This window comes from Podarcis tiliguerta (assembly GCF_965153285.1).
Source record: "Podarcis tiliguerta genome assembly, chromosome: 5".
In the NCBI taxonomy this organism is placed as follows: Eukaryota; Metazoa; Chordata; class Lepidosauria; order Squamata; family Lacertidae; genus Podarcis; species Podarcis tiliguerta.
The window spans coordinates 67,371,075-67,392,855 of record NC_139538.1 but is presented as its reverse complement, the minus strand read 5'-3'; the positions used below and the strand labels follow the sequence as shown (position 1 = coordinate 67,392,855).

At 45.6% G+C, this 21,781-nt stretch overlaps 1 protein-coding gene and 1 long non-coding RNA gene across 5 annotated transcripts in view; one reads left to right on the top strand and one right to left on the bottom strand.

The window, feature by feature from the left end:
• Positions 1 to 17,060, bottom strand: part of PALD1 (phosphatase domain containing paladin 1) — a 107,452-nt gene extending 90,392 nt beyond the window's left edge. Inside the window, exon 1 of one of the 4 annotated variants that reach the window (XM_083441386.1) lies at positions 16,318 to 17,060. Coding sequence is in view for 2 of the 4 variants with exons in the window: in XM_083441383.1 (XP_083297509.1) it covers positions 7,875 to 7,945 (71 nt within the window). In the remaining 2 variants the exon portion in view is untranslated. Of the gene's footprint in view, positions 1 to 4,506; positions 4,674 to 5,535; positions 6,195 to 7,874; positions 8,668 to 16,317 lie in introns of those variants that run through there. The other 3 variants (XM_083441383.1, XM_083441385.1, XM_083441384.1) reach the window with 3 other exon arrangements.
• Positions 6,272 to 11,889, top strand: LOC310678123. Its single transcript, XR_014511632.1, has 3 exons — positions 6,272 to 6,378; positions 8,665 to 8,836; positions 10,270 to 11,889. It is a non-coding gene; the product is annotated as an uncharacterized lncRNA (long non-coding RNA).
• Positions 17,061 to 21,781: the final 4,721 nt, after the last annotated feature.

Sequence of the window (21,781 nt, the reverse complement as noted above, 5' to 3'; positions counted from 1 at the left end):
TCTCTGGTCTTTTATTACATTGTTTTTATTACTATCTCAGCTTTTATTACATTGTTTTAGTGTTTTCGTTTTACAAATGTTTAAAATGTTATGCAGCTTAGAAATACATTTGTATGTAAACAAAGTCTGAATTTTTTAAAAATGCAACCTATGCCACAATCCTCAGTCTACTTGTTTCAGTAACAGCAATTTTCAAAATGACAGCAAAAGTAAATAAGTGGATTTGACAGCCCCACCTTGTGTTAATTTCTGTACAGTGTTACCTCGGGTTACAGACACTACAGACACTTCAGGTTACAGACTCCACTAACCCAGAAATAGTACCTCGAGTTAAGAACTTTGCTTCAGGATGAGAACAGAAATCGAGCGGCGGCAGCGGGAGGCCCCATTAGCTAAAGTGGTACCTCAGGTTAAGAACAGTTTCAGGTTAAGAACGGACTTCCAGAATGAATTAAGTTCTTAACCCGGGGTACCACTGTACAGTGAATTAGGGCTGTGGCTGAATGTTTGAACATTCTCAGGACAAAAAGAAAGTTGTGATTTTGGAGGGGTCAAATGATGCCCCCCCTCATCCTCTCTTTGCCCAGCTGTATACTTTGCAGTATACATTTCTCAACTTTGCTGCCATTCTATATACCTCCTTGAGTAATTCCACCCAATCCAGGATCAGGCAAGGAGCAAGATGAAGTCATGCTTGATATCATATTTGGCCATGTGGGGTAATACTGATAACAAACAGGGCTACCCCTGCCCTGCGTGCAAGGGAGTACCCCCACCCACCCACCCACAGTGGGATGTGAAACACATAGCAGTCAAGTTCAACATTCCTAGAATGGACATGCTAGGAGATGCTTTGTACCAACCAGGAGAAAACTTACTGTTTCCTCCTGAGCTGGGACAAACTTCCTCTGCGTGTGACTAGATGTGGGCGTGGCCTAAACTGGGTAGGGGAGCACACGCTCTTCTTTTGCTCCTTCTTCTCAGTTTTGTTTTTCTACATGTTAGCAGAAGTGACTGCCTGCCACTGCATGCACACAAAAGCTTATACCCAGAACAAGCTTAGTTGGTCTCTAAGGTGCTACTAGACAATTTTTTTTATTTATTTTATTTATTTTGACTGTGTCAGACCAACAAGGCTACATACCTGAATCCCTTATAGGATAGTTCCGCATGTATATATACTTTTGTAACCTGAGTCTGCCTTCAGGGATCCAACTGTGAACTGAATGAATGTGAGTAAATTACTTTTATATAGACTTTAATAAGATTGTCATGTCTATTCTTTTAAAGAGGGACAAGAAGGGATCTTACCAGGAATTTTATATAGAGAGGTACAGATGAACCTACAACAAGCAAACTGCTGTGAGTTTAAAGGGGAATGTTTAAACTCTGCTAAGACATAGAACTTGCTAACACAAGTTAGGAAGGATATCATTGAACAATATATCCTCTCCTGCCTCCCTGAATATTCCCACACCCACTGCCAAGGAAACAGAGAAAACACGGCGGCAGTTTACCTGGCCATCTTCTCTGCAATACAGCAAGGGAGGGATGGTCAACCTCATTGTCTCAGCAACAGGGGCGTATTTCATACTGCCCCACACATTTTGTGTGAAAGTGATCTTTCACAGGACACTACAAAAAGGCCAGCAAGACATGACCCCACTCCTCCCCACTCCTTCAGCAAGAATATCTAGGTTCTTTTTAGCACATGTCCTAGATTTAGATAACAATCTTAATTTTTTAAAGGCCAATTACTTTTCTGGCGCATGCGAGCTTAAGATTGCTTCACTACTCTACCAAATTACTGAAAACAAGACAGAAAGACATCCAGAGGCAGACAGACAGACTGCCTCACAGCTCCTTATAAGGCCTCTTAACAATAGTTCTGTGACAAGGCATGGTTTGGAGCCGGGTTAGGAACAAAAAGGCTGATCCCGTCAGACAGCTGGCAGCACACCCTCCATAATAGACACGTCTCAGTGCTTGCAGAAGTGTAATTTTAGAGTCCAGGGCTTAATTTGAGCCAGACCTGATACCCATTACCAACATCAAGACTTAGCCGAGGCACGCATGAACCAACCTAAGGGTCTCTGAAGATGCAGGCTGCATTCCCACCTCACAAATCTAGGTAGGGCTTGCAGATCAGGCAGAGGGAGGGCCATAAAAGCCCAAATCCCAGCACCCCGCTTTTCAAAAATTAGACCTGCCAAACACAAACAAAACAGCAGCCCCGTAGACATCGTTCAGGAAACTTCAGTTCCCCAGTTACCTCATCCTTTTTTTCCTACCAGATATTGCTGCACTCCAGCTCCCATCAGTCCCATCTAGCATGGCCAATGGTCAGGGATGATAGAAGTTATAGTCCAGCAAGATCTTCAGGGCACCAGTTAGGGGAAGTCTGAGTTCCTAGGCACCATTCTTGGCTGCCTGGTTACAGAAGCCAAAAAACAACATAGGGACCAGAGCTTCCTCTTGTTAGCTGTGACTTCATTGTTCCAGTTGGCCGACAGCAAGGGTAGGAAGAATCTATTTGCTCAAGGTGAAAGCATCCCGTAACGGAACCCCAGTGTAAAAAGGTAAAAGGTAAAGGACCGCTGTATGGTTAAGTCCAGTCAGAGGTGACTATAGGTTTGTGGCGCTCATCTCGCTTTTAGGCTGAGGGAGCCGGCATTTGTCCACAGACAGTTTTCTGGATCATGTGGCTAACATGACTAAACCGCTTCTGGTGCAACAGAACACCGTGATGGAAGCCAGAGCGCATGGAAACTCAGTTCCCCTTCCTGCCATAGCGGTACCTATTTATCTACTTGCACTGGTGTGCTTTCAAACTGCTAGGTTGGCAGGAACTGGGACAGAGCAACAGGAGCTCACTCCATCGCAGGGATTCGAAGCTCAGACCTTCTGATTGGCAAGCCAGGAGGCTCAGTGGTTTAGACCACAGTGCCACCCGCGTACCAGTCCACAAGGAAGCCGCAGAAAGAATGTAGCTTGTCAAGAAAGACGTGGTCTCAAAAAGGATGAAAACCACTATCCTACTATATCACATGCATCAAGTGTTTGCTGGGATAGGTCCATTGTCCTACACACATAGTTGCTTTTTTTCTCCCATACAAAAGGTAAGCCAAAGGTTTGAGCAATACAAGAGAGAGTAGAAAGAGAACTATTTCAAACATCTTTGATGGGGTTAAGTTTCTAGCCCACAAAAACTTTGGGGTCACACCCGTACCACACATATGAAGCACGTCGCTTCCCCCAAAGAATCCTGGGATCTGTGGTTTACCCCCTCAGAGAGCTACAATCCCCAGCACTCTTCATAAACTGCAGTTCCCAGGATTCCTTGGGGGAAGCCATGGTGTGGATATGATTTGCATATAACACAGTAAACCAGCTGCAGGTTGCTTTTGCTACAGCAGACCAGTGAAGCCACTCCCAGGACACAAACCCATTTCAAACCTTCCCGTACCCTCATTCTGAAGGTTTCAAACAGGCTCATGGGCTGCACATGGCTGTGCAAAATGTTCTGTTGCCCTCCGAGCTAACTAACAGCACAATCCTATAACAACATATTCAGGTATAAGCTCCACTGCGTTCAATGGGGGCTTACTCCTGGGATACACGATTGCAGCCTAATTAATAAATAATAATAATAATAATTTATTTATACCCCACCCTTCCTGGTTCAGAAAACCGGGCTCAGGGCAGCTAACAACAAATTTAAAACACTCAATTGTAATACAACATAGAAGCAGCATAAAACACAGTATAAAAGCATGAATGGCAATAAAATCCAAAGTTCAAAAATCAATTTGGGGGAAATCCATTCAATAAACATTAGATAGTCACCAGGGCTAGCTGGCTGAATTAGTCCTACATGGGCCAGCAAGGAGGCCAGGTGAGAATTAGCTGTGAGGTCCCAGAGTGGGTAATCTTCATAAAAGGGGAGGGGGAGGGAAGAAAGGGAAAATAAAAGATCAGGCTGAATTCAAATTAAAGGCCAGGTGGAATAGCTCTGTCTTACAGGCCCGTAGGGCCCTAGTCTCATGGGACAGAGCATTCCACCAGGTTGGAGCCATCACTGAAAAGGCCCTGGCCCTAAGTCCATCTCTTAAAAAAATCGGCATATAAAAGGGAGAAAACAGATTTATATATGTATGAAAATTATTGTTTCATGAAACAATAGGTTTATTAGAGTGGAAAAATTGGGAAAGGACAGGAAGTCAAACTTATTTACTAAATATATTGTAGGAGGACTTATATTCTTTTGTTGGGTTTTCATTTTGATAAAACTGACTTATGTAAAATAAGAAAGATATGTATTTGATGTACAGATGCAAGTATGAACAATCAAGCATTTAAAAAACAAATAAACCATTCAGCATAACATCACACAAGGCCTTTCCTTCCCCTTTTCACCACAAAGTGCCTTTAGCCTCTGCCGGGGAAACAATGGGTTCCCCACCCCCATTTGCTATAGTATACTGTCTTGAAAACCGTTAGGCTTACAAACAAGCCATGGGAGGCACAAACAGACTTGGGAGACTGCCAAAGAAACTTGCTGCATGGGAGTTTTCCAAATCTGGCACGAGAAGAAATAAAACTATGGCTTTAATTCTAAGCGCACTTGGAAACGCATTCCACTGTCAGCAGCATTCACTTCCAGATCAGCATGCTAGTCCTTAAGAAAAAAGAAAAGAAAAACAGAGATAGCGAGGATGCATTACATACTGCCCACCTAGGGCCTCGCTGACATTTTTTATTATCCACAAATTAGAATTCTCAGAATCCTAGTTTTAAAAACAATAACTGAATGGGGGGGGGGAGAGTAGTCCCTCCTTGATTACAGAGAGAATAATTTTCTATTCCACAGATAAGCCCAATATTCATAACTTCCTGTTGGTCATATATCAGGGTTTTTATCTAGATAATACATTGAACAACCTAAAGCTGTATATAAACGTTACGTATTGATCTGCTTGCTTGCTTTCTTTTTTAAAAGTCTAGATAATACATTGAACAACCTAAAGCTGTATATAAACGTTACGTATTGATCTGCTTGCTTTCTTTCTTTTTTAAAAGTCAATCTCCAGTTTGTGAAAGATTACTTTTGTTTCATATAGCTTAAAAAAAGGCACATTGGTGCAGAAAGGTAGCAAATTTTTTATGTTTCCAATGTGCTCCTCAATCCTCAAAGCAAATTACATTTCAACAGCATCAAGACAACATGCAACACCTAAGAATGTAAGGCATCTTCCACAAACCTGAGAATTAAAACAGAAGATCCAAGGGCTAAGCACCTGACATTTCTGATTTGCTTTTAGAGATATATAAACAAACAAACCTACTAAATAGCCACAGAAATCAGTAAGTGAGGAGCTGAGATGAAGAGGGACCTGTTTAAACGAGGCAAGCAAAACAGGTATCAAAGATTTTACATCCATGGGAGAATTGACCCTTTTTCCATCCCAGAGTGTGGGAGGAAAGGGTTTCGAACCATAAAAGAGAACAGCAGAGAGGAGAAAATTCCAAAGGTACCTGGCTTGAGGAATCAGGGGAGCGCATCCGGTATTCTTTTCCTGGTGCACTGAAGAACAACAATAAATAAATATATAAACTTCGGCGATTCAAACGATACCGCCCAACTTTCTCGGGAGCGATTTAAAAGGGAGCTTCTTCCCTCCTTTCTCTCTGCAAATTTTCAGGACGTTCCATCAAAGGCTTTGCTGCTGCTGCTGCCACTGCGACTTCGGTGGCTAAGCAGTTAAAACCATCTCTGGCGGTGGGGGGGGGGGGGGCAAAACAATTGCTGCAGCAGAGTCTTCTCAGCCGAAGCCGAGAGACTGTAGCACTTTTGTTTTCGAGAGATCAAAAATCCTATCCCGTTTGCCAATGAAAACAGGGGCCGGCAGAGCCCCGGGAATCTGCACACTCTGAGCAGAACAGCCTCGGCTGTCTGTGCGCTGGAGGGTGTGGGGGGTGGGCTTTATATAAAAAGAGGGCCAGCTCAGTGGGCTTCTCTGCCAATGAAAAGCTTGGGATTCCTGGCAACCAAAGCCACAAGGCACTAGGAGACCACAGGCCATAGAGACTGCCAAGGCAGGACAAGGTTTCGTACAGACGATGAGGAAAGCGCAGATTTCTCGGCTCAGGAATCGAACCGCTGGACAGGCTTCTTCTGCACCTTTGAGAAACATCACCATCTCCCCTGACAGGGATGCTTTTCTAGATGTAGCTTTCTGCCATCATTCGCTTTTCGCGTTTATTCTCCTTTTCAGGAGATGTCTCAGCAACCACCAATCCAGGAGGAAAAGCAGAATCCGTAAAACAAGGAATCGACTGCTGGTTGTTCTTTCGTTGAAATGCTCCAACACTCTCAAGGTAATTACTAAAATATTTTATTCCCACCCAACTATCAGTACATAAAATTAAACAGGCAGGGACTGGTATACAATCACATAAGAATGTGTCATTATCTACTTCGACTGGCTGGCTTTACAGGGGCTGCATACTGATGTCTATGGTTTTCATCGTGTTTTTCAAAAGCATAGGCAGCCTTGAGTATTTGGAGAAGTGAGGAGAATTAATAAAAGCTTCTCTCTTTGAAAAGGGAGGTGCTAATGGAAAATAGCCCACGTGCAACTGCACTCGATTGCATTCATTCAACTTCATCCTAGCCGATAACTTTCCTACATATCCCTTATCACTTCCGCTACTGTTTAAAAATCTAAATTACAATCTGCTTGGAGCAAAGACTCAAGACTCATTTCTTACGGTGTAGGTCGGTGGAAGCACCAGAAATTGCTTGATTTAGTATTAACCACTCTCCTGGCAGGTAATATGAGGTCCATTAGTCTTAACACGCAACAATACTTCGAGTCAATTTTTAAAATATATCCATCTTATTGCACTGAACTGCTAATCATTTCCGCAGTGAACCAGGTCCTGAGATGGCTGGCACAATGTTGACTCAGCAGTTTCATAAGGAACTGTTAGCTCCTTTCTGGCAAGATGTCAGTGTTCCAAATGTGCATCACTTTGCAGAAGAGACGCACCCGTTCTCCTTTCGCGATACCTGGAAGCACGTCAGTTGCGCATCCCTTTCCCACGATTTCGCCGAATGCACGAAGCAGCCCCAAGCTTATTACTCCTCGTGTCTCATCCACCATCCATTTTCACCTGCAGTCTGTAGTTTTGCCCCACCCAAAAAAAACTGAAACAGAGAGCAGCACCATAGCACAAGGGAAGAAAAGCAAAAGCTTCCAGGTCCAACTAATATAAATATAGAAGTTCAGTTTCAGGTTTCTCTTTAGATTCAGCTGCAGACATCAGGACAGAGACGGAGAGAAGGTACACACACACACACACACACACCAGACCCAGCAAAACAGATCTTGCCCTGCCTAAGGAGGCCTCCCAATGTCATAGCCTTTTGCTTTGGTGTTTCTTTTGCAGAGTCAGCCCAATACGTTTTCCTACCTGAGGCAGAAATTCCAAGTGCCCTCCCCCAGTCAAGGTGTGCAGTACTCACATTTTGGCCCCCAAAATGGAAAAAAAAAATCTCACAGGCATCTCACCTTGGGAGTGAAACAACATCAAAACAGTAATTTGCTATTATTTCATGACACCCAAAATCAGCTTCATGAGGCAGTGGCCTCACTCTGCCTAATAGTAGGGCCAGCTCTGCTAGTAAACAGTTGTGATGTTTTTCACTATTGGCTTCTAAAACATTTCTGTGGAAAACTGTTTAACGTCTGCAGCTAGCTCAGTCGTAGAGTCGATTATTTGTAAGCAGGTGATCGCGGGTTCAGTCCCTGGCAACTCCAGGTAGGGCTACGAAATATCTTTGCCCACCCTAACATTATCACATCCCTCACCTTTCGGAGTCTCTCTCTACGGTCAGCAAGTTTCGTCTGAGAAAGCATTGGATTAAGTGGCAACCATGCATAAACGAGACACGCTCTTTAAATATTATGCTTCCTCCTACTGCGACGCTGCCAACCTGCACTGCAGCTGCCAAGCAGAAGCCAAATATTTATAGGAGGCCACTGAGCCAAAGGAAAAGTAGTGAAAAGGCATTCAGCCCAATAAACATCAGGAGGAATGTAAAGGGAACCCAGGCAGTGCCCGAAAATGGTAAGGTTTGAAGCCCTGGAAGGCTGTTAATACAATGCTCATGCTATGGATGTTAAGATACTAGCCAAACTACACTGGCTTCTTACAAGCTGGCATGAGGAATTCATCTTACTTTGGCTTGGCCCAGGAACTCCTTGCTGGCCAAGCTGCTGAGTGTGCTGTGGCCTGGGTTTGCTTTCGATAGGCTTAAGCATACGTCACTCTGAGCACCAAGATAAGAAAACTAAAAGGCATGGCATAAGAAATCAGAAAATTTCCCCTGCAAGGAATGTGTGGTGGAGATTTACAGCGGTCCTTTCAAACAGATAAAATGGGCAAGACACAGCAGGCCAACAAAGGAAGAGAGCTAAAAGTTCACATGATATTGCCCCCCCTTCTTTTAAAGGCAAAATTCAAAGCTAAGCAGAATTTTGCAACAATCGCGGGTGGGGGGATACTTTCCTGTTGTTGCCAATTCTGCCCAGAAAATGGATTTACAGTATTTTCATTTTATTTTCTCTTCTCACCCCCCCCCCCACTTCTTCAAATGAGGACTGTTGCCAAGCTGTTTCCAAGTGGTGGAGATTTCCTTTCACAGATCTTTGTTGTTAACTCTTGCTGCCACAATGCTATTTGTGAAACCGGAGAGCTCAAGAGGAAAGGGGGAAACAGCTCAGCATTAACTTTCCTAAGGAAAGGAAGCCTGCAAGAGTTCTGTTCCGTGGTGAGAGAGACGCTTATGCTCTGAAAAACAATGTTTGTAAGGAAACCGCGCAAAATTGCTGTACAGGCACCAACACCAACCTAATATGGGACAATCCTCTGCATTCGTAACCATTTTAACTTCGGTAAAGGTCGAGTAGCCCCAGGCCTCCATTAAGTCCCCGGAGTGAATGGGTTTTGGGATTTTAAAAAGCCTGCTTGTTTAAAAAGTTTTAGAAGATGGTTGAAAAAGATAATGCAAATGGGGGGGGGGGGTCCTGCCAAAATCTCTACCACTGGCCTTTCTCCTTCAAGCAGTGCAAGTTGTTTGATGTTGTCATTAATGTGCCATCTTCCAAATAAGTAGCTGCCTTAGTCGTTTGCCACAAAAAATAAAACAACTGAGATTTGTGGCACCTGGTGGCGCTGTGGGTAAAAGTCTCAGCGCCTAGGGCTTGCCGATCGAAAGGTTGGCGGTTCGAATCCCTGCGGCGGGGTGCGCTCCCGCTGTTCGGTCCCAGTGCCTGCCAACCTAGCAGTTCGAAAGCACCCTCGGGTGCAAGTAGATAAATAGGGACCGCTTACTGGCGGGAAGGTAAACGGCGTTTCCGTGTGTTGCGCTGGCTCACCAGATGCAGCTTTGTCACGCTGGCCACGTGACCCGGAAGTGTCTCCGGACAGCGCTGGCCCTCGGCCTCTTGAGTGAGATGGGCGCACAACCCTAGAGTCGGACATGACTGGCCCGTACGGGCAGGGGTACCTTTACCTTTAACACATTTATTGTAGCATATGCTTTCATGCACCAAGGTCCAAGTGCACCCTGATGCATAAATGCTTATGCCGTAATAAATCTGCTCCGTCTTTAAGGTGCCACAAGCCTTTTTGTTGACATAAATATGGAAGGTTAAGATCAGAAACACTATTTTTACTTTCAGGTGCCTCTGGCATGGTACATGCCATTAGGTTCTCTGTGAATTATAGGGATGCAAGCTGATATATGAATGAGCACATCTAAGAATGGTTGGTAGAGGGACGTGGGTGGCGCTGTGGGTAGAGGGACGCGGTTGGCGCTGTTCAGCAACATCTAGAAGGTCAGTGGGTTCCCACCACTTTTCATCCACAATCATTTGCTGTTTTCCTTCCACACCTAAAGCTCATTTCTAAACCACTTCATATTTTAAAAATCTCTAAACGGTGCACAGCAAAGCCATCAATATGAACCACAAAAGTCAACAGCTACTTTAATACTAGATCTATACCTTTTAATCATTGCTGTATTATTTTATTCATTACCATCACATTTAACACCAGGACAGCTCGGTCCTATTTTTATTTATAGCTTATCAAAAACTTCAATAAGTTGTCAAATGGGGACCTCTTCTGGCAAAGTAAGGCATTCCCATACAAACTGCTTCCTTTAAACCAGAGCTTACCAAAGCTCTCTCACCACCAAAGGAACACAAGCGAACAGCAAAGAACCTGCACAAGCAACGCTCACACCAAACCCTACATATAGTGGGTAAAATAGAAACATCGCCACCCGACCCCACCCCCACCCATCTTTCCCCTCCTCCACCTCTTTCCCCTTTTCTTCCTAATGTCTCAACAAATGAAACTGATTTGTAAAAATGTTACAGGGGAAGAAAAAACACGAGAGAGAGATACTGTATTGCACACTTTTGTAAATCAACAAAATCTTTAATAAAACAAAAAACCAGAGCTTGCTCCTACCAGGGCTGGAAAGGGGTTAGTTTAGCCTCCTGTTTCCTAGTAAAACTTAATTACTGTTTCGCAAAATGACACATGTTTAAAAAGAGTACTGTATCACCAACATGAAAAGTTCAGAAAGCTCTGTTTGAAACTACTGTATTGGGAAAGGTTTTACAGAAATTTTTACCCATTTACACGTGGTGGGCAGTTCAACAACAGAAGGCAAACTTACAAATGACATATTCCTAAGATCTGGAACGTGGAGCAGGGCTCAGGTACTACTTCACACCACTGACCCACATCAAACACTTTTCAAAATATGTTTAAGCACTACACGTTGTGGGGTGTTTTTCCCCTACAATACACAGGGCTATCAGCTGATTAACTACCTCCTCTTGCTTGGATACATCTGCATATTATTAAAACTACAGGAGAGTTACCTTTTTGAGATACTGAAGGAAGTGCAAGAAAGCTTTGGTTTATAAAACTGCAAGTTGCCATTCACAATCCTCCTCTTCTATAAGCTAAATGCATGCAATTGCACTTGTTCATTTTCAGACTCTTTGAAACCCTTTGCCTCTGTCTCCACATTGCAAGCAACCCCCCCTTTTTGCTTAAGTTTATCTGTAAAGAATGTAACGTATGTATGGCAATTTTATATAAAGCAAACATAATATGTCGTTAGAAGGAAATGCTACCTTCAAATTCTTAATTTGTATCCCCATTGAAGTTGGTCCTCAGCAAACAGCTATAAAAGCTTGCAGCCTTAACAACACAGGTCTTGTGTTTGTTTACTGAGCCCTTGTGCAACGCGAGGCATGCAGACTGGAAATTAATTCCAAAACTCTTCTCTAGACTTTGAAACTATGTGCAAAATGCCTGCCACTAGACAATGCACCGTGAAGATCATATATGGATATACCTGTTTCAGACACCAGTCTTAATGACTTGTGCATTTTAATTTGCTTCCAGGACATTTGCTTATGCTCCCACTTTCAGACTTATGCCTCAGATATGCATCCACAGTGAATGGGAGGGAGAGCTGGACTCTCCCTACGGATGTGCCTGTCTAACCCCCTTCCTTGGATAAAACTTACAGGCTGCAGACCCATCAGATGCCAGCGTGAATGACTGCAAGAACAAGATAATTGCAACCTGTACTTTTCTACTAGGAAAAAAAAGGTTCTGGTACTGCGTACCCTTGAGTACCCGCAGAGAGAGAGAGAAAAGCAGTGGTTGTAACTTCATAATAAGAACACAAGATTTTAAAAGATGCATGGATAAGAATTGTACATAACAATTGGTGACGGGGTTCTGTGGCTTTTTTTGCGAAAAAGCAACAAATAAAGGAAGTCTAATGATCCACTCTGGACCATTCTGGATTTGTTTGCAGAGCACAAACGCTCAAGAAGAAACCCTAGTAATTCTCTATCAACAAAAACAAATTTCTAGAACAAAACTGTCATCAACAGGGCAATCCTATACATGCCTATTCAAAAGTAAGCCTACACTGAAATTTAAGGAGAATTATTCTCTGGTAACTGTTATAGGTCTAAAGCCGAAATTGTTTCTAATATTTTGTTAGGAGCCACCCAGAGTGGCTGGGGCAACCCAGTCCGATGGACTTACTTACTTACTACCACTACTACTAACATACAGGCATGCAAAGGCTCCATAACCCAGTCTAAGCAAGGGCAAGACATTAGTAGCTCCACATTTGGAGCGCCAAAACACCAGAAGCCCAGCTGCTCTCTAGGATACCCTTGCAAGCTTGTGACTGCTGTCTTTTATGCACAGGTGTAGCTAAGCACACAAGGATTTCTGCTTCAGCAAGCAATGAGTAGAACAAACAACAGACAGTTTGCCAGACCAGCCGAGAGCACCCACTTGATTATGCCATTGATGAACTATCCGCATGACAAGAGAGGCACTCTTAGGTGGGGATAATGCTGAATTTGAACACCCACAGATGCAAGGCCAGTAAAATATAAACTGTATGCTACAACAACAACAAAAAGACACATTCCAACCGCAGCCAAAAGATGGGAGAAGCTTTGAGAGGATTGTGAAGGGGTGACATTACAGCCTCTTTAAGAAGAACATAATAAGCAATCTTCTATCAAAGCCAGTGCAGTATTGTCTAATATTCTGACTGGCAGTGGCTCTCCAAGGACAGAAAAGGCCTCTTATCAAATGTCTTTCAAAGTATGTGTTCTGCCTGAGATCTGAGTCCTTCCCTTTCCACAGACAAAATTAACACGGAGGCATAGGTCACCAGGCACATAGCAGCAACAATGTGCGTTCATCAAAAATATGTTGTTGTTTTTTTAAAAAAGTCTATGATAATAAAAGGCAAGTGTTTGCACATTACACTAAGCCATTCATTACGGTTTAGTAAGCTAACTTGTGCACACAGTCCAAGCACCGCTGCTTTGCTCCTCCACCTTGCACAAGCAAGTAAACAACCACAATGGAGATAGTTCAGCTGCATAGCCCGGTATTCAAATCCAGAATCTTGGTTTGTTTCACCCTATTAAGCCACAATCAAGCACAACCATGATCCTGGGCTTGGACGTCATGCTAAGCCATGGGTAGGCAAACTAAGACCCGGGAGCCAGAGCCGGCCCAATCACCTTCTAAATCCGGCCTGCAGACAGTCCGGGAATCAGTGTGTTTTTACATGAGTAGAATGTGTCCATTTATTTAAAATGCACCTCTGGGTTATTTGTGGGGCATAGGAATTCGTTCATTCCACCCCTCAAAAAAAAAATAGTCTGGCCCCCCACAAGGTCTGAGAGACAGTGGACCGGACCCCTGCTGAAAAAGTTTGCTGACCCCTGTGCTAAGCTATCCCCATCATGGTTTGTTTACCCATTTGTGCAAAGACAGGAGCAAAGCAGGAGTGCTCAGGACAGTGCTTGTGCACATTATGGCTTACTAAACCATATTTATGGGGTCCCCAACATTATGCCCTTGGGCACAATGGCACCCTTGAAGACTTTCCCTGGTGCACACAAAGCTACTGCACACACTCTAATGCTCGTTCTTCGCACTTCCTGGTGAAGGGGCAAGGGTTACCTTTCTTCTTGTGAAGCACATGGAGATGAAGGCAAGCATGGGAAGAGTGGTGCTCTTTCCCACTTCCTCTTTCAGCTCTATATGCTTCTCAAGGCCCAGAGCGGCACCTGAGCAGAAACTGGAGCAACTAAGAAGGGCAGGAGAGAAAGGGTTTGAGTGGCTGGGGGGGGGGGGGAGGAAAACAGTGATCGGCGGGGAGGCAAAGAAGACAAAGCTGGGTGTTGCAGGAGTCAAGAGGGAGACAGTGCCAGAGAGGGAAAAGAGGGAACGCCAGAGAAATAAGGCAGGCAAAGTAAATGGAATAATACTGAAATGGAATAATCTCCTCATGGATCCTGCCTCCCCTTCATCCCCACCAAACCATCCTGAAATCACATCTCCATTGAATGACCTGCAAAAACATGGCCCTGATACATGAATCCTTTTGATCCTCATAACTTTCATTTTTACAAGGGATCCACTCAAAACCTCTGTTAAATCATAGGTCTCTTCTATTGTCTATGGATGACTTCTGTGATTTGTTGATAGTGTTGCTGCCATCTTATGTCATGAATATCCAGGAGGATCAAATTTTTTCCCTTGTTAATAGCAGGCACAGGATCTACAACACCTTACCACCATTGTAAACTTCCATTTTGTAGTGTGCTTTTTGGAGTCTCCTTGTAAAGTTATGCGAATTCAAGAGGATTTGTTTTTAATTCCACAGGATCCTACTTTTACCTGGACCCCAGTTGTACCCACACCTTCCCCTACCTATGCAAAGGAAACCTCTTTTTCTCTGTAGGGGGAACATGAACCCGGGGGGGGGGGGGAGAAAAGCAACCAGAAGGAATATTGCCCGTGACACTCTCTCAGAACTCAAAGGTGCCCACAGGCTCCAAAAGGCTGGCAGATGCTGGCTTAGCATTATGTTCAAATACTGCCAGTGGCTGGGAAGAGGGGAAGCGTTCAGAAAGACTGGTCCACAACAATTGCAGTAGGAGCTCTATAAGGAGAAGCAGGTGCTGCTGTGAGAAAATTCACTTAGAAAGGAGCAACAGTGACATGTCAGGGGATGGAGGGTGGGCAATACATCACAGGTCTGGATGCACCCATTTATACTGTATTTAAGTAAAAGCAGAAGCCATGCCATGGAAACCAACAGCAGCCTGTGCTGACTCAGTAAGGGTTTTCTATTATGATTGTGTCCATTTGTATCTTGCACTATAGCAAGTGAGATGAAGCAAAGAAATTACAGTTGCATTTGGAGAAGACTCATGCAGTAAGCACACAATGTGGTTTGGTACATGGCCAAGTCTAGCAGGGAAAGCCTTGAAAATGCTAAATATCGCTCCCAGTCAGTGCAGGCCTTGTAACTCCCAAGGCAAAGCAAACCTATTTCCTTCCTAATGGAAGGAACTGCCTCCTCTGGTTGCAAGCCTTTTGTGCTAGACTACAGAGTACTGATTCCATCAGGGATCCCATGGGGAGATGTGGAATGTTTTCTTCTTTTTTCCCTGAGGGTATTTTTGGGAAGATATACTGTATATATTTTTAGGGTAAAGGCTGAAGAGTCAAAATGAAAGCAAATGAAGCAGAGAAGGCTCAATTTTCTAGGAAGGTGGGTCGTGTCCCCCCCCCCCCCAGTTAGCAACATTGTGGATTATCAGGCTGTTGCAGAGAAATAAGAGAGCCCCATTGACAGTGTGAACAAAGAAGTGCTTAAAACAGTAGGCATGAGACAAGAGATCAGAACAGAACAGGGTGGCATTCCACTAAGTTTCACTAAGAGTAGGCCCACTGAAATACCTTATTTTTCGCTCTATAACACGCACCCGACCATAACACGCACGTAGTTTTTAGAGGAGGAAAATCCGTAGGCATGCCACCCATAGGCATTCCCTCCATAACACACACAGACATTTCCCCTTACTTTTTAGGAGGAAAAAAGTGAGTGTTATGGTGCAAAAAATACGGTAAATGAACACAGCTAAGTTAGGTTGATTAATTTCAGTAGGTCTACTCTGAGTAAAAACAACAATAATACATGTGTGAATTATTTTAGCCATGCACTAAGCATGCACTTAACACACTTTAAAACTGATCCTAAACACACATACAAAAAAACCCCCAGATCCTACTGAGATTCACATTAGTTATTTCTAGATGATGGCCACAAACTAACGCAAGAGGGCTGTATGTAGGAGAGTGCCTAGGTTTTGAACACAGGACCTTTCGCTCTGTGTCTCTTACAAAGTGAGGCTCACACCGTCTATGAAGCCTTCCCCAACCTGCTGCCCTCCAGATGTTCTGGACCACAACTCCCATCACCCCTGACCACTGACCCCCCTGGCTGTGGCTGATGGGAACTGGTACTCCAAGGTATCTGGAGAGGTCAGGATGGAGATGACTGCCTTAGAGACCCACACAGAGAATTGCACCCACACCTTCCCCTACCTATGCAAAGGAAACCGTGGAACAATACCTAATTTAACAATGCCTTTTGGTATCCGACCAGGAATGGGGTGTTTGGGGTTTTTTTAAAGGAAAAATATTGGATCGCACACATGCTGCCCATTCAGAGTATGCATGCATGCAATAGGATACGAACCCAATTCAGTCTCACTGAAGGAAACTTATTTCCGAGTAAACATGTATGGATCGGCCTGCTGTGAGGCTGCAACCCCAAGCACCCCTTCCTAGGAAGCTGCAATGAGCCCCGTGGGGTTTACTTACGAGTAGGCATGAAGCGCGCCGGGATGCCAACGCGAGGTTCCCTTCGCCCAGCCAGCGAGCGTCTCGCATCCAAGAAAGTCCGCAGGGGCGACGGCTGAGATCTTGCCCTTCAGCCCCGACAGCTGCCCTCGGCAGGGCCGGCCTCCGATCCCCGGCGGGCTGCGGGAGTCACGAGGGCTGGGGAACTCAAGGCGGCCCCTGTTGCCTCTCCTCCTTCCCGGTGGCTCTTAGCGGTAAACCGGTGCATGGAGACGAGACTCAGGCAGCAGCAGCGGCAGCAGCAGCAGCACTTCCTGCCAGCTCGCCAGGAGACGCGGGGAGCGAGGGCGGCGGGACGGACCCAAAAGGCGGAGCACCAAAGGAGGGGACTCACTCACCGGAGGGACGGCATCCCCTGCCGGCTCTGGAGAGAGGAGCTGCGCCGAGGGGCGCCGCCTGGGCCAGCCTTTTGTTCCTCCTTCTCCGCAGCGCCCGGGGCGCATCCACTGCCGCGCGCGCCTCTCGGGGCTGCCCGCCCTCCCCAAAACAAGAAGCCGGGCGGAGTTCCTGCCTCTTGCCGTAGCTCCAGGTTCCGATCGCCGCTTCTTCTCCAGCGGACGGAACCCCCTCAGGCTCACCGGCCGCCCTCGCTTGGCTACAAATGTGCGCACAAAAGCGCCGGTGGCGGAGGGAGGGACATGCGCAGCCGGCTGCGCTTTCCCAGCTGCTGCAGCTGTTTCCCGGCGCAGACAGATGGCTCTTTTCAGCTACTGCTCTTGCGCCCGTCCCAGGAAAAAGCAGCACTCGGCCCCGCCCCTCCTTTCCTCTTTTCTTTCTTTCTTTGCACACACCTCATTACGCAGAACTTAAACCTAAAGCTCAGTGCATGTTTTGAACCGCCGAAGGATGGACGTGGCTTCAGAAACTTGGGTGTGCAGATTTACTCGTTTGCCAGAAAGCATGTCGTTTAGTCGTGTCCGACTCTTCGTGACCCCATGGACCAGAGCACGCCAGGCATTCCTGTCCTCCACTGCCTCCCACAGTTTGCTCAAACTCATGCTGGTAGCTTCGAGAACACTGTCCAACCATCTCGTCCTCTGTCGTCCCCTTCTCCTTGTGCCCTCCATCTTTCCCAACATCAGGGTCTTTTCCAGGGAGTCTTCTCTTCTCATGAGGTGGCCAAAGTATTGGAGCCTCAGCTTCAGGATCTGTCCTTCCAGTGAGCACTCAGGGCTGATTTCCTTAAGAATGGATACGTTTGATCTTCTTGCAGTCCAAGGGACTCTCAAGAGTCTCCTCCAGCACCATAATTCAAAAACATCAATTCTTCAGCGATCAGCCTTCTTTATGGTCCAGCTCTCACTTCCATACATCACTACTGGGGAAACCATGGCTTTAACTATACGGACCTTTGTTGGCAAGGTGATGTCTCTGCTTTTTAAGATGCTGTCTAGGTTTGCCATCACCTTTCTCCCAAGAAGCAGGCGTCTTTTTAATTTCATGGCTGCTGTCACCATCTGCAGTGATCATGGAGCCCAAGAAAGTAAAATCTCACTGCCTCCATTTCTTCCCCTTCTATTTGCCAGGAGGTGATGGGACAAGTGGCCATGATCTTCCTTTTTTTGATGTTGAGCTTCAGATCATATTTCACCCTCATTAAAAGGTTCTTTAATTCCTCCTCACTTTCTGCCATCAATGTTGTGTCATCTGCATATCTGAGGTTGTTGATATTTCTTCCGGCAATCTTAATTCCGGTTTGGGAATTAAGCCTTTCGCATGATGAATTCTGCATATAGGTTAAATAAGCAGGGAGACAATATACAGCCTTCTCATACTCCTTTCCCAATTTTGAACCAATCAGTTGTTCCATATCCAGTTCTAACTGTAGCTTCTTGTCCCACATAGAGATTTCTCAGGAGACATATGAGGTGATCAGGCACTCCCATTTCTTTAAGAACTTGCCATAGTTTCCTGTGGTCGACACAGTCATGGAAACTGATAATTGTAACAATCAAGCAACATCTGGAGGGCCAGAGGTCCCGCACCTTGCTTCAAATGCTTGGATCTGGGCAGCTGAAGGATTGCCTACTGTCACACCACCCTGCCTGTGAACTGAGGTCATCCTCAGAGATCCTCTTTGTGTGTCCCTGCCATCTAAAGTGAGGCAGGTGTCTATTGAAGAGACATATCAGTGGTGAACCCCTGCATGTGGGATGCTTTCCCTAGGGCAGACATCCCACCCAATTTCCACTATTTCTGACACCCCAGCAAACCCCTTGTTATTTTCCCAGGCTTTGCTTTTTAAAAAATTCAGATTTAATTCTACAATTTTCTCTTTTTGTTATATCTGCTTGTTGTTTTATTGCTTTTATTAAGAAGTGTTTGAAGCCCTAAGAATATTTATATTAAATGGTGTTATTATGTAATAATTAATAATGTAAAGTTGCACCCTGAAAAGAAATTCAAAGCTACGGAGGGTGTGAGGGTATAAAGTGAATCAGAGAACCATGGAGACTGTGAGGATGAGTCAGGAAGGTATTATTTCTTGCTATGACATGCAGGAGGATCTGGAGAAAGGGAATTTGGTGTGGGATTGGAGAGATTGTTGTGAGAGTTGTGGTTAAATTACTTATGGTGATAACAGACTTCTAGGCCAGGAGGAAGACAACGCAGGGAGTTTATTGCTAAAAAGTTGAGAAATGTAGGCCTGTGGCACAATTGTGAAAGATCCAAGGTGAAGGGAGTTTTGAATCCGTAAGAGTGCTTGAGGCAATTCTTGAACATAAAGCTACATACAATGATTTTCACCTGGAGTTCAGGTGGGAAAGCAGCAATAGAAGTTTGTGAGCTCAGAATTTATGAAGGTGAGATATTGTGAGGAGAGGGATTATGGAGGAGGCATTCTGAGGGCATCAAAGGAGGGTGCTAGGGAACAGAGGATTTGGTGCAGGAGGAGACTGTGGTGATAAATCCAGGGATGCTGAAGAAGGAAAGTAGGGCCTAAGTAAGGATCTCAGCCAAACTCCTTACTTCTCATTCCCTGCCCCCAGGTGGACCTTGGTAATATGGCACCCTGAGCAAAGACAAAATTTGGTACACCCTACAAATAGAGGAGGAGGATGTGCCCCCTGGGCTTGTCCTGCACGGCCCTAAATCCAGCGCTATTCCGCAGTCAGCTCACATTCGCTCAGTCCTCATTGGGATGACTTAAAGGACTCTACATTTTTTTGTCTTTACCAAATGGGTCCCGACAACTGTTTGGTTCCCTCAGACATGGTTGGTGCCATAGGTTTTTATAATGCATATGCCTTGTCTTTGCTAAAATAAGGAATAATTACGCCGGGACTGAGGCAGCCAATGACGCAAGCGATATTCGCGAGGGAGGCGGGAGGGCTGTCTGCCTCTCCGCGTAGGAAGAAGTCGAAGAGTCCAAGAGCAAGTTGATGATATTTTCAGAAGCTGATAGGTGGGACAAAAATGTATTCGTCGTCTCCGTTTTGGTGAGAGTCTAGCCTGCTCTCCCCCTGTCACTGTTTTGCTGCACCCCACGCTCCCCCTCAAAGCCTGCAGACCTCCAATCCTCCCCGCTTTCCCCTGTGCGCTTTCTCCCCTTTCAGTTTTGGCGCCTTGCGCGCGTAGCTCCTGCGCTGCCCGCCCTTTTCCCCGGAGCCCGCATGGCCGGCGAAACAGAAGCTGCAAGTCAGGGCAGGGGAGGCGCCGCCGCCGGTCAGCACGACCCTGGCAATCCTTGCTGCTGCGGAGGAGCAGGAGGAGGAGGAGAAAGCGGTGGCGGCTACACCTCTCGGCGGGACTGGCGCAAAAAGTGGCCGGAGGAGGAGCCCTCCGAGCCCCGTGAGGCTGCAGGCCAAGCAAGGAAGGGAAGGACGCTTCTCCTTTTCTTCCCCCTCAGCTGTGCTGTGTATAGGGGCCAAGGTCCCTTCAGCCCCCCCCCCCAAATATTTGAGGGGGATAGAGCCCCCCAAAGTTTATGGACATCGCCGTTCAAATAGTGTGCATGCACCATATCATGTAATCAACGACACAGGGCGGGGCTCACCTCCCCCCCCCATTTTTATTCAAGTTCTCCTCCCTGATGGTGAGCCTTTAGTGGGGCGCCCTTCCCCAAAAGTGCCACCACACAGTAAGCAAATGTCATCGTCTTGACTGGGCGGAAGTCCTTGGGAAGAAGGAGTCGGACAAGGCAAGGTGATGGTGCCAGGTGAAGGGCAGGGGTGAATTAAGGTGAGGATGGGTCTCTCTCTTTCACCTCTCCTTTATCTCCCCTTCCCACACACACACTCCACAGGCACCTGTTCCTGTTGTATTTTACTTAGAGAGTAAGCAGAATAACTGAAGCAGGAGCTGCTACACTGAGTTTGGCAAGGGCACGCTCAAGTTGAGACCACACAGGATGTGCTCTCAGTTCAGTGCAGTAGAAAACATGCCAAAGCACAGGAAGCGTCATTTGAAGGGCTTTTTCTCCCCTGACAACATGCCAAATGTGGAAGTTCACTGTTAGCCATGCAGACACTTTCACTGAAAGTTTCCTAATTAATAGCTGGAGACTGAGGTGCAAAATCAGCATAGGTGATATCATCCTGCTGATGCCCACATCCAAGTCCCAAAATAAGCAGCGTTCCGTCTGTCAACACAGGGCATCAATAATATTTCTCATATACTGTACATGAGTGGGGATTTGAGCTGCTCACTGCATTTTGCCTTATTCCTTCTAATGTGATTCATGTGACCAAGAGCAGGCAAACTTCTCATCCATCCAGTCTATGGAACTGCCCATAAACAGTCTTTATCTGATTTGAGCTTCAGTTTGTTGGCTCTAATCCAGTCCCATTACCAAGGCAAGATAACGGCCCAGCATATCCACTGCCAATATGTTATGCAGGAGACCCCAAAAGTCACCAAGAGGCAAAGGCACAACAATAAATAACTCAGGAACTCTCGTTTACTGAACTTGAAAGAACTGGAGTTCCATGAAAGAGTGGACTTCAATGTGAATTTTGAGGAGATAGGCAAGAGTTCCTCAGTTGTATACCCCCAAGCAATACAATGCCTTCTACCATGAGGGACTGTTCTGCCCCATTGAAAGAGGGATTCCAGCCAACAAAAAACACCTACATGCTGGTAAGTAAGCCAAAAGTAGCACCCACCAAATTTGGAAGAAACTGGATCAAGCTCGGTTTAATACCTTCTCTAAGGAGTTCAGAGTAGCATACATATCATTCCCATCAAGGGGAGGCCTGGAGGAAGAGAATGAAAAAGGACACGGTTCCTTTTTGCAGAAACCTTCCCACTATGCTCACCACTATTTGGCAATAAGCAGCTCAGGTCCAGGGCTAGCATCATGTAGTACTACAGTGGAAAGTTTGCAGAGAGTAAGAAAGTGAAGAAAGGGAATACTGTCCTTATGCTTTCCAGAGAACTTCCTCACCACTTCTCAGAGCCCTCAGCTCAACATGACTATAAAGTT